Source organism: Perca fluviatilis, chromosome 1 (assembly GCF_010015445.1).
Source record: "Perca fluviatilis chromosome 1, GENO_Pfluv_1.0, whole genome shotgun sequence".
Lineage (NCBI taxonomy): Eukaryota > Metazoa > Chordata > Actinopteri > Perciformes > Percidae > Perca > Perca fluviatilis.
In genome coordinates this window covers 31,289,436-31,303,018 of record NC_053112.1, presented here as the reverse complement: position 1 = coordinate 31,303,018, position 13,583 = coordinate 31,289,436, and the positions used below count along the sequence as shown (strand labels likewise).

The window sequence follows — 13,583 nt, the reverse complement described above, 5'->3', positions numbered from 1 at the left end:
TGACTTATTGCATTAAAGTCAAGGGAAAGAGACTAAAGAAATCTATTATAATCTGGAAAAAGGAAAAAATGCTGTTTGACAACCTGCTGCATATAAGCTGAGCCTCAAATACTACTCTAAGTTTCTATATTTTCAGAAGTCTGACAAAATGTCAACAGAGTTAAGGTCTCCCTATGATGCCTCACTCAGGTCTGAGTTTCGACGTCAGGACTGGGTTTATTTGAAGGTTCCCATGGGCATGAAGGTTTTTTTTTAAGAGGAAGGAATGTGAGGTATTGCCTGAATGTAAGGACAAACTCTAATAAATATACAGGTTTATGTAATATAATGTGTCAGTTATGTTAATGCTAAACTATTATAAGATATTGTCTCATAATTATGAGGTAATAAGTCTAAATGGTGAGATAAAAAGCACTTAATAATGGGAAAAACTTAAATGGTGGATTGCTTTTCAAATGGCGGAAATGTGCTTCCATTGAGATCTACAGTAGAAACTCCAGTTTGGTAAGTAATGAAATCACACACACTCACTACAGTTTGTAGGAAGTTGTTGCTATAGGTTTCTTGAATATAAGAAAACTGTATTATGGGGAGAGGATGTGTTAATTACGTTGGGTAATGCAATTTCTATTAAACAGCACTCAAGTGAGCTGTTCTATGCTATATTGCTGTACTGTACTATATATTATGTTACAAATAGTACTACATTTGTTATATTTCCAGATGTTGGCAGTTATTATAGAGTGTGGTCTAGACCTACTCTATCTGTAAAGTGTCTCGAGATAACTCGTGTTATGATTTGATACTATAAATAAAATTGAATTGAAATTGAATTGAATTAAATTCTTTGTTTTCAGGCTACCTCCAACAATGCTCATACAATATGTATAAAAAGAAAATCATGCAAGTAAAAATGAAATAGTACAGAAGTCAAAATCTAGGAATAACATTTATAAAATATATATATACTATTTCTATATTAATACAGACAAACACTAAGTAACCTAACCTACTTAATTATATTCTGGTGTACCCTGTTTACATATAGCCTACTATACCTTGCTGATTTCTGTTCTCCAAGCTGTTTCTAATCACACCACTGTCACTCCTTGTCTTGTAATTTCGACATAAATTGTTCTTTCTATTTTTTTGTTTATATTCTTATTTTGTTTTATTTATAAGTATCTTATTATTTATGTTTTACTTTCTCTTTTTAACCTGTACTTATTCTGTCCTCATCTTATCCAATTGTGATCGATGTAATGCGTTTTTTATCCTGTGGAGGGCAATAATAAGCCCAGCACCATTTAAAGTACCTAAAACATTAGAAGAAGAAAAATGAAAACGAGGAGGAGGTTGTGACAAGTCAATGCAAGTGTCGCCAGACATTTGAGGCAGAATGGGTCGCAGTGAGGAGCTCAGTGACTTCCAGCGGGGGACCGTCGTTGGGTGTCACTTATGCAAGAAGTCGAACCGTGAGATTTCCGCTCTGTTAAACCTGCCGCGGTCCACCGTCAGTAATGTCATTTTAAAGTGGAAACGTGGAGGGATAACGACGGCTCTGCCGCGGAGCGGCCGACCGCACAAGCTCAAAGAGGAGGACCGTCAAGTGCTGGAGAAAGTCGCGCTGGAAAACTCTTCGCCCTCGGTGGAAGCTCTTACTGCAGAGTTTCAGACCGCCTCCGGGGCCAACGTGAGCCCCAGGACTGTCCGCCGGGAGCTGCATGAGATGGGCTTCCGTGGCCGAGTGTCCACGTACAACAAGCCTAAAGGTGAGTTCAGGAAAGGAAACGTTCAACAATCACAGGATACAAGTTAGCTATGTGTTTGTGTCCACATGCTGTTGGCAACATTGCACCTATATCATATATATATATATATATATATATATATATATATATATATATATATATATATATATATATATATATATATATATATATATATATATATATATATATATATATATCATATTCGATTGTATGGGCATTCATATTGACACCCCTGCTCTCATCCTGCAGTTGCTCTTATAAAAGTCTTTCTACAGGATTTTGAGACCTGGCTGCATACATTTGCTCTTATTCAGCGACAAGAAAACAATCAAAATTTGTTATGGACCTTTTATCTTTTTTTTTTTTATCTTTTTTTTAAATGTCATTCTAATGCTATTCTTTGCCTATGTAAAGCACTTTGAATTGTGTTTGAAATGTGCTATATAGCCGCCCACTTACTGGCCCAAAAGTTTCTCTGTTAGTTTGTGGTAATAATAAACACAACTTTATTTAAAGATTGGTTTAAAAAACTGTTTTCCAGTAAAATGCCAAACATTTGCTGGTTCTACCTTCTCAAATGTGAGAATCGTTTTCTTATATGATGATAAACAGAATATCTTTGGGTTTTGGGGGCTTGTGATCGACAAAACAACCAGTCTAAATATGGGCTCTGAGAAGATCTATGTAAAAATATATTGTCACAGGGCCTTTCTACAAGGCAATGTAATCTAGTCTTTGTTAATATTGTACTTAAGTGGTGCTAATCGCTTAACTAATGTCTAGTTATAAATTACCAAAAACCTCTGATATGCAGTGAACTTGGGAGTTTCCCACTCGGTCTGGTCTGTAATCAAGACCTGTTTGTCGTTTGTGAAAATTCATTTCTTGTGTTGTGCCATAGTCTGCTATATCGAGTAGTAGGCAATAATCGATTTATAGTCTGTCACTGCATCGATGTAGAATCGTCCACATCTGCATCGCAATGCAATGATTAATTTCAGCACCCCTACTCTTTAACACCTATATGTCCTAAACCCAGCCACAGAGGGCAATGCATGGGAAACACTATCCCAAGAAGGAACAGACTTCTGCTAAGCTTTTTCTGCACAGAACCATCTCTCTCTCTGTGTGTGTGTGTGTGTGTGTGTGTGTGTGTGTGTGTGTGTGTGTGTGTGTGTGTGTGTGTGTGTGTCTCATGTCCCAAGGGATGTAAAATGTTTTGATTAGAAATGTATAAGAGGTTTTGATGAGCAACGTGCGCACATTTCTTAAATTCCAGCATAAATGCTGAGCTTCATTAGTTGGGGCACCACCAGCAAATTGTCTGTAGTTGAATCTATACAATGGGCTGTAGTGGGAGAAAAGAGGGACTCTAGAAAAAAGACATTACACAACATTTCTTTCACTCCTTAGTTTCCACTATACACTACCGGTCAAAAGTTTGGGGTCACTTAGAAATTTCCATTCCACTCCATTACAGACAGAATACCAGCTGAAATCAGTTGCATTGTTTTTTTTTAACCAGGGCAGCAGTTTTCAGATTACATTATGTGCTTTCATAATTGCAAAAGGGTTCTCGATTGTTGTAGAAAGAAGTGGCTGATCTTTAATATCTACATTGCCCATTATCAGCAACCATTTATCCAATGTTCCAAAGGCACATTCTGTTTACTAATCTGATATCATTTTAAAAGGCTAATTGAGAAAATATTGGAGAAGCCTTTTGCAATTATGTAAGCACATAATGTAATCTGAAAACTGCTGCCCTGGTTAAAAAACAATGCAACTTATCTCAGCTGGTATTCTGTCTGTAATGGAGTGGAATGGAAATTTCTTTGACCGGTAGTGTATGTCCTTCAGAAAACTTGGTCTCACTCCAAAAACTATGGGCATTTAGATGCTGCCTCTTCTCTCCTTAAAGGCTTTCCACAGGATTTTCTCTCATCCAGCCACATAAGCATTAGTAAAGTCAGGCACTCATTTTGGGCGATAAGGTCTGGCTCACAGTCTGCATTCCAGTTCATCCCAAATGTGTTAGCCAAAGGTCGGGGCTCCGTGCAGTTCAGTCAAGTTCAGTCAAATTCTTCCACAACAAACTGAGATAACCATTTCTTTGTGGAATTGGCTTTGTGTATGGGGGGGATTGTTATGTTGAAAAAAGGAAAGGGGCTTTTCCAAATTTGCAAGCATATTGAAATCTGCAGCATACTATAACGTTTTTGTCAAATATTGTTTCCACTATGAACGTCTAATATGAGTTACCTGTTTGCAGAACTATTTTAAGTGTTTTTTAACCAAAAAATGTCATATCATACACATTTAGTTAAATAGCATACAGCTCTCGCAGATTTCTCTCTTCATTCAAAATGTCTCTACTGTCTCTTTCACACATTAGCACATTATCATATGAGATTTCCACTCACATAGAGCACATTAGGTGTGAAGTAACATCCATTGATAGAAGATTTTAGGGCTACATCCATTGTGAGTTTGTGTGCATGGTTATTATAACTGAACTCTTCTTTCTTTGATGCCAGGAGGGGAGAAAGCAGAGAAGAAGCGGGCAGCTCCAAGCCAAGATGAAGCAAAGGTGGACGTGTCTCGTCTGGACCTGCGTGTTGGACGTATAATCACAACTCTGCAGCCTCCAGAGACCGACGGTCTGTATGTGGAGCAGGTTGATGTTGGAGAGGCTTCTCCCAGGACGGTGGTCAGCGAGCTAGCTAAACACATACCTTCGGACCGGGTACAGAATTGCTCTTATACAATAATTTGTGTTTTAAGGAATTCCTTGAATGATTTTTAGATGCAACCCAAAATCCAAAGTTATTACATTTACAATCCTATAAAACAGAAAAAGCAGAAAATACTCATTTTTAAGAAGCTGGTGAAACGCAACAATAAATGGATAATAATTTTGCAGTTGAATGTCAACTGATTAATCGTTTCAGCTCTTATAATTACCAGACGTTAGATCACAGAACTTTTTAAATTGTTGAATTTGTTCACTTACTAGAATTTTCCATCAAGACACAAGATCATTAGTGAGGTCAGGCACTGATTTGAGATGATAAGGTCTGGCTCGCAGTCTGCGTTCCAGTGCATCCCAAAGGGGTACAATGGGCTCTGTACAGTCAGGCTCTACAGGGAATTGTCATTTTGAAACCGGAAAGAGCCTTCCCTAAATTGTTGCCTCAAAGTTTGATGCACACTATTGTCTGAAATATCATTGTGGTGTAGCAGTAATATTTCCCTGTATTGCCTACCCCCAAACCTAAAAAAACAGCCCCAAACCAAACGTATGTGGATGCATACTTTAAATCATTTAAATCAAAACGTTAGCCTTCTAAGGTCATGTATCTAAAATACGGTCTGCCTTTGCCAAAAACTGTATGAAAAATATCTGTAAGAAGCAACCTTTCCATGCACAAAGAGACAAAATGTTAGATTAGTTTCTTAAACTGTTGATGGTGCTCCAGTAATGGTAATTATAGCACAGCTAATAGCAAGTGCTTTCTGACCAAACTTGAATGACAAGCACACTGGTTTATTAGTCCACATACTTTTGTGTACTTTTGGTCTGGTGCTGTTTTACATGGTGTGGGCCTTTTTTTTTTGTTTTTACAGCATACAATGGCATTTATCAGGGCACAGTGGTATACTGTAACATTAATTTCCTGTCTAAATGTTTGACAATAGTGTGTTTCCAACTGTGGAAGGCCCCTTCCTGTTTCAACATGGCAAGGCCCCCCTGCACAAAGCAAGGTCTCATCAGAAAAATAAATCATGGCTGGCTTGCTCAGACTTACATAACCAGTAAATCAGAAATCAAACTCTTATTTGACTTTTGAAATAATTGAGAAAAATGCATTTTTGATTGAAATACTCTTTGACGGTCTATTAAACTTGGAAAGATATTAGGCAAAGCCAACAAAATACAGTTTCAAAGCAATTATATACTTTTTTTTTTTTTTTTAAATGATTGTGATAACAGCATAAGGGATTCTAGATTCATATAGTAAATACTGAAAGGATGCAGCTTAATGAATGGAAATATTTTTCCAATAAGTCACTGTGGTGCTGCAATGCTTAACTGACGCATGCCGTAGGCATCGGGTAATGCACAAACCAATTACAATGTCCAGATGTTTACCTTTGCTGTTTGCCGCTTCTTTTATTGCTAACAGATATTTATAAAGTGTCTTGCATCTAAATAGAACATCATTAATTACACAGTTAGGTAGCTTAACCAAATGAGTCACTGTTACGCTACCTGCAGACGACAAACAACAACAAACTTTGAGCTAGCAACCTGCACACTAAAAACGTTTTAGAGAAAATGTAATCGTGCAACAAGGCAGGCCTGCTTGGTTCTTTGATGGAATTATTGTAAAGATTTACAAGGAAGATGTTCACAGCATTTACTATCTAACTGGGATGTATTGGGACCGATATGAGAGGATTGCTGTGGACAAAGTACACACGGCGATTAGGTTTAACCATGTATCCAGCTAATTTAAATAGTTCATATCACTGTATTGTGTGAACAGTTATCTTCATTTAATATTGTATGGGGCGTTTTCTTTGCGGCGTGCAAATGTTCCACCAAAACAAGTTCCTTCCCGAGACTATTTTGCAGATACACCGTCGCTGCACAATCAAACAATTTTGATTGGTTTAAAGAAATGTTTTGTATGTGTGGTGTAGCCAGAGCTTACTCTACAGCAGGGATCTTCAATGTTTTTCAGGCCAAGGACCCCTTGGCTGAAAAAAGAGACAGAGTAGGGACCCCCTACTAAATATTTTATACAATTGAGTTGCATATTAAAAAAAAATATATATATATATATATATATATATATATATATATATTTAACATTAAAATATATAAAAAAAAAAAAAAAAAATATATATATATATAATTTTTCTTTTATTTCTTTTTTATTTTTTTTATTTTATTTTCCCTTTTTTATTTTCCCTTCAATACATTTTGAAGGGACAGTGAATCCTTAAGGTTAACTGTATGGCTACCTTACCTATAGTAAGCTTATCTTCAACGTGTTTTTTTTCTCACAAATATGCCAATCTATCTTTGCTATTCATATGTTGAATTCATATTAATTTATATTTTCAGACATATTCAAAAAATATCAAACATAATTTGGCAGCCCCCCTGCACTAACTCTGAGGACCCACTAGAGGTCACGGACCCCCTGTTGAAGACCTCTGCTCTACAGCGTTGTGGAGATAGGTCTGGCAATGCAAGACTACATTATAGGCAACTGCCATCCAGTGTACAAAATGGTGTATTGCACTAAAATAAACACAAAGGCAAACAAATGGATAAATGGCTCTTAAAATGGGTATTATTATTTTCTAAGATGTGGCATACATCTTTTCATAAAATACAGATTTTTGGCAAAGGCTGCCTCTGCTCTTTTTTATTTTTGGTAGGCCAAAGAGCCACAAAATTTGCTTCCTTTAATTTAAGAACGAGATACACAAACACACACACAGATAATCCCTTCGGACGCAGTTATGTAGAATTGGCATCATTGTATGAATATCATTTGGAGTTTTTTTTTTTTTTTTTTTTAAATATGTAAATTGCTATAACATGTTTTTGTTTTATATTGTCAAGGCCATATGGGCTGAAATGCGTATTTAATCTTCTATCCCTCATGCAGATAGAGAACCGCATGGCAGTCCTGTTGTGTAACCTGAAGCCAGCCAAGACGAGAGGAGTGGTGTCCCAGGCTATGTTTATGTGTGCTAACTCACCAGATAAGGTTGAAATCCTTGAACCACCAAGTGGAGCAGCACCAGGGGACAGAGTTACTTTCCAGGGCTTTCCAGGTACTATTACAGATTAGTCCTTAGCATAAAACTTAAAGGTGCAATATGTAATACTGACAGCTACCGTTTAAAAGTTACTGCAGTCCAAATTCAAAATACTGGAGAGAGTCGTCTCCCCCAGCCCCCCTTCAGACTCGAAGTTCACGGAGGTTGCCAGGTTGAGAACGCAGCATCCAACAATGTTGCTAGACACTAGTCTCACATAGCCAGACGTTACTCCACAGCGCAGCAGCTAACGTTAGATGCTGGCTATGTTGACAGTCATAAAAGCCCGTGACGCGGAGCTCTGTACTGTGCATGTTAAAAATCCACTAAGTAGACAAGGAGAGGACTTAAAAGTTTAACAAGTATTTATTTAAGTAAAATCATAAGAGCATAAACGTGTACACGGGTCCGAGTTGAGCAGGCACACAGGCTTCTCTCATCAGACTGAATTTTCTGGCTTATACATGAATTCATATATCAGTCTCTAAGAGCATTTTGATTTGTTTATTAGAAGTTGGAGGAGTACCGTGGTTTAGACTTGGCGTCCCCTGGTTGGTGCACAGACTGGTCCCAGTCTTTTGGCACACGCCCTCTTCATCAGTTGTTAGACAGACTTTAGCTATGCTGATGGTCAGAGAGAACAATGCGCCGCTGTTGCCTGTCACAGGTTGAGGAGTAACTTATTTTCATGGTCAAACTGATATTAACTTCGTTGCTGCACTCTTGTTGCTCTCTGACCACCGTCATACAGTGCTGCTTTCTGCACGTACAACAGTATCCTTTTCTCATTTTGCCTGACTAAGCTGTCACAGTGCTCTTCCACTAAACACACAATACTATTCAACTATAATTTGTATCCTCATAAAGCATAGCCAGCTTGACTGATTATTTTTATTTCTTACAGTACCCAACTGACAACCACCCTATCTCGGCTTAAAATTACGGCAACAACCGCTGAAACGCCACTACCTCGCCGTCCGTTCTACCAAAATGACAGACACACTTTCTCTACTTAAAATTACGGCAACAATCGCTAAACACACTGCAAACTCACGGTCCTCTCTACCCGACTGACAGACACACATTCTTGGCTTAAAATTACTCACCGTTGGTCGGCTACGGCCGCTGCACAGGTTATACTGTTGTTTTGCCTAAATTAAATTGCATTGTGTTTCCATTATGAGGAAGTCAAACTTGCTGTTGCTGTCATAGGTTTGTTAAGGTGGTTGTAAACAGCCGTGGCCCGCTTGCCTGGTTCTCCGGTAACGTTAGCAGTTGATTCCGTTCGTTTGTTTGCTGCTTCCTTGGCTGTACTGTGGCTGTAGCGCGCTGGGTTTGCGTTTTTACAGGTATATCTGGCAACCCGGCTGGCTGTCAAAATGAGTAGTTGATACCAACACACAGGCCAAAACACCAACAGACATTCCGTCACGGAATGGAAATTTCAAAAGGAGAATATACTGGCTTTAGCATTGTTGTCAGAAAACATAGTATTTTAACTTAGCATGTTTCTAGGGCTGAAATGATTCCTCGATGCAAAGTGATTTGCCTCGAAGCTTTGTTTAAACAATGTTACAAACGTATCGCTCAGTGTTTCCGCACGGATGATTATTACTGTCGCACACCGGGCTGACGCTGCTGGCGACACATGCCATGAAGACTGACGGCACAGTTTACAAAATGAAGAAAGAGCGTAAATTGTGAGGGGCTAAAAGAAGAGACAGGCTAGAGAAAACGACAGAAAGTGTCCAAAGTTTGGAATCAGTTCAAACGTAATTAAAACGAAAACTCGGTACAGTGTGTCTACTGCAAAATCAAACTAGCTTACAACAATAATAGCACAACGTCAATCCTTCAGCATCTCAACAGAAAACATGGAGTCTAACTTAATCATCCATTTCACGAAGCGGACCGAAAAAAGTAAATCACAGAGTCGTATGGATGATGAAACTACACCAAACACAACAACTACCAAAAACAAAGACGAGAATATGTAGTGGTGACCACAATTTGATCTAAAGAGCCGACTTGTTGACTATCCCTTTGGAAAAACAGCTGATTGTTGGGCGCCATTTTCTCTCACTCTCTCTCCTCACAGGGAAACGGCTGATCAACAATCTACTAGCATAAGTGTAACAGAGCTGTGTAGCATTGTAATCAAATATATAAATGAAAATAGGTTACGTATAGCTTACAAATACTTATAAGCCATACAGATCAGTCTCAGGTTGAAACTTGTAGTTCTGAAAGTTAAGTTGCACAACTTAAGATAATGTTTATGTATGTTTAATGTATGCCTTAGTTTGAGTTGTTCTTGCATTTCAGAAAATGTTTTCTTTAAAAACAATGTAATATGGCACTTAATGTGTTTAGTTTTTTGAGAGATGATATTGTAAGTAAGGTAGGCAATACAAATGTTGCTTTTTCCGAAAATTAAACCAAACTATTGTATATTATTGCTCTTCAATAAGACAAAAGTATTTCTTATCCGATTACTCGATTAATCGATGGAATAATCGGTAGAATACTCTATTACTAAAATAATTGATAGCTGCAGCCCTACATGTTTCTTTAATATCTGATGACATATTGTGATACATTTTGCATTTAATACAGTAACTATATTACATATCTCACCTTTTACATGTAACAACCATTTCCAACCAGACAGACACTAGGAACATTATGATAACATAAATGTTCACAAAATGTCTGTCTTTAGGAAATGAATGATGTTTTTTGTTGAACCCTCTTGCTGCAAAAAACAACAACCATAGCGATATTTTACAGAGCAGTGGGAAGTTTGGAAAATGCTCTTTTCTGTTTAAACATGTCCACAAAGTGAGGGCCATTAAGAATGGCTTTCTTTAACTGAATCAACTCAATCATCTCTTGTGGTTGAATGGGAGCAAATCCTTGCAGCTAGTTTCCAAATTCTTGTGGAAAGTCTTCCCAGGAGATTGGAGGCCGCATATTACTATCCATGGTTTTGCTGTTTTGAGTTGTTTTATGCAAGCACGTGTACAGTGTCAGTCCTGGACTCATAAATCCTGCGGTTGTGATGAATGAGTAGAGAACAAAGTAGGTTCTTCTAATGTATGAAACTGACTTCTTGATTGCAGGTGAACCGGACAAAGTGCTGGACCCCAAAAAGAAGGTGTGGGAGCAGATTCAGCCGGACCTACGCACAGACGGCCAGTGTATTGCAACCTACAAGGGAGCTGCCTTTGAAGTTGCCGGCAAGGGAGTGTGCAAAGCCCAAACCATGAGCGACAGTGAAATCAAATAAACTAACAGGACTTGCTCAGTGCAAATCCCTGCAGCCAGAATGTTGAGATGAGCCTTTCAAGAAGAGTGGAGGCTGTTGTAGCAACATATGAATGCCCTTGGTTTTGGAATGTCCAACAATTGTTATGTTTGAGGGTTCACATACTTTTGTCCTGTAAGAGTGAAGAGTATGTTGCCTCTGTTGGATGGACATGGACATTACTGTTACGATTTTATTACGAAAATCTGAAGTTCTGTATTTGGCCAAAGGAGGGCACTTCAGTGCCCGTAATGATGTACAGTAGCCTATGTGTATTAGAGTGGTGATACCTGACCTGAGCCCGACGGGATCGGCCGGGCCGGGTTCGGACAGATATTTAGAAATGAGGTCGGGCTCGGTCACATCAGCGTTATAAGACATTTGTTGTAAAAGGGTGCTGCAGCTCCTTTTTAAGAGAGGTGTGTCTGTGTGTAAAGTGTGTAAAGTGGGCAGAAGAGAGAAAGAGGAAGCAGACGTGTAGATGCGACTGGCGCAGAGTTGGTGGAATAAGTTTTGTACCCAGTGGTGTCTGAAATAAACACCAGACTGAAAGCCAAGTTCATTCATTTGCTCACCAGAAACGGGATTTTAACCTCGACGTTATTGATTATTTATAATGTCGGCCCTGGTAGGTAGGCTAACGAGTCTCCCCTGGTTTTCTGACCATGCTCGGAAAAGAAGCAATCAGGAAAGGTTAACACATTGAACATTTTAACAGCTTATTAACGTGCGCTTGTTGCCCCATGTGCGCTGATGTGCTCATCCTACAGTTGCTTAATAAAAACGGGCTTTCCACACAAGCAAACGTACATGTGTCATTAATATGAGGAAAAGAAAATGAGATTTTAACTGTTTCGGGCTCAGACATAAATATCTTAATGCCTGTCGGGCTCGGGTCGGGTTCGGTTAGGCTACTGCTCTGTCGGACGCGGGCCGGTCTCGGACAGAAAAATGCGGCCCGATCACCACTCTAATGTGTATGGTGAGCTATACGTACATACAGCACACAGTCATAACCAGCAAAGTGAAAAGAAAATGGAAGCTTTACAAATAATCCCTTTTGGTTGGGGAATATTTCATAAAATATCAAATGTTTTCCCAAGAACCCACAGTTGTCATTTCCAGTGAACAGTGGATGAAACTCAACAGTGCAGAAACCCCTTTGACAAAGGGAACACTGGACAGTTTTACTTTCTTATGACAGTATGAAAATGAGTTGGCAGTGAGTAAGGGAATTCCTTAAAAATGTGCTAGTTTAATTAAATGTTCTTAAGTAACTGCATAAGGTCAGTTCTTTGAGCTCCTTCAGTTTAAGTCTGATGCTGACAAATTATGGAAATGAGTGTTGTGCATCAACATAAATAGCCTGTGGGAAGTTTTATTTGAATGATGTATCTTACATATTGCAATATTTAGTCTGAGATCTAGATCATTGTGTTTATCTGTAGTTTTACCAGGAATCATATGAAACTAAAAACTAACTGTTCTGAATCATTAAATGAATGTAAATGCAGATGTTTGTTACTTACAATTTCTTCAACAAAGATGTTTTTTATCCATCCTGCTACTGCAGATTGTTACTCTGCTCTTTAGATATTGTAACAGCTCAGTTAAACCTTAGATTGTATATGTCCTGCTTCATGTAACATGTTTGTGTCTCAGCTTCCATGCATGATAAGCCTATTTATCATTTCAAGGGAAAAAAAATAAACCAACATGTCTTGGTTCTAAAACAAGCTATCTTTATTTTTGTTTTTCCCTTTAGTCCAAACCAAGTCCATAACACGACCCCAAACTCAAACACGCAGAGTTCTTCTTCCCTTATTTTAAAAAAGAACTGAAAAATGGCATGTACATAATGGGGATGTGATTTGGGAACTAAGAAGTGGAACAGATTGTCCCAGGCACGTTGTTGCTGGTAGTTGTTTGACAGAACAGGGACACTGAGAGGGAATGCTATCAATTTGCATACACAAAATATGTTATTTTATAACCATTTCATAAGATAGAGAAGGTAGCTATAAAACTTACTTCCCAGATGCCAGAAGAAACCCCATCTTGATGTCTTAAAAAAGGAGGATGGATCAGTCTTAATGGGTAAATTCTTAATGGTATTTATCCTTCTTACGACCCTATAAATCAGAGAGTAACCATTGATGTAAAAATAACTGAAAGAAGGATGGGAGGCGCTTGTAACAAAATGATGAGTACAATTTATTAGCAAAACAAACAGAAATGTGCAACGCTGCTCCACAGCAGCGGAGGACAACAACAAACAAAGGCGAGCTTGCCACGGTCTCAGGCAGAGGCCGATACATGCTCAGCACTGTCTGCTGCCAGCCAGCACAACAAAGACATTGAGAGTAGTGGAAGCAGGGGCGATTCTAAGATCAATCCTTAAGGGGGGGCTCAGCCACTAATGAGAATGTGACACGGATACACTGCAAAAGTGTTAACCCCCCCCCCCCCGCTAAATCATTAATTTCATTAGCCAATAATCTCTGAGCTAGCTACTGAACAACAATGTCAACGTTTTTTGACACTATTAACACTGATAGATCTAAACCTGACACTTTATAAGTCACGGTGATAACGACCAATTTGACACAATGTTCTAGCATTCAGCAATTTTAGTTGCTTACGTTTCAATTTGGGTTCTAATC

General features: G+C 38.5%; 1 protein-coding gene across 1 annotated transcript; it reads left to right on the top strand.

Moving 5' to 3' along the window:
* The first annotated feature begins 1,338 nt into the window (after positions 1–1,338).
* LOC120559886 (aminoacyl tRNA synthase complex-interacting multifunctional protein 1-like) lies at positions 1,339–11,472 on the top strand. Its single transcript, XM_039801966.1, has 4 exons — positions 1,339–1,772; positions 4,310–4,518; positions 7,460–7,628; positions 10,736–11,472. The coding sequence occupies exons 1-4, from the start codon at positions 1,400–1,402 to the stop codon at positions 10,900–10,902; spliced, it is 918 nt and encodes a 305-aa protein (XP_039657900.1). The 5' UTR covers positions 1,339–1,399; the 3' UTR covers positions 10,903–11,472.
* The last annotated feature ends 2,111 nt before the right edge of the window (positions 11,473–13,583 follow it).

Bases quoted from the DNA above. Each gene is read 5' to 3' on its own strand.
- LOC120559886 (XM_039801966.1), top strand. From the start codon at position 1,400: ATGGGTCGCAGTGAGGAGCTCAGTGACTTCCAGCGGGGGACCGTCGTT. The intron at 1,773-4,309 runs GTGAGTTCAGGA...CTTTGATGCCAG, and splicing joins CACGTACAACAAGCCTAAAG to GAGGGGAGAAAGCAGAGAAG. The intron at 4,519-7,459 runs GTACAGAATTGC...TCCCTCATGCAG, and splicing joins AACACATACCTTCGGACCGG to ATAGAGAACCGCATGGCAGT.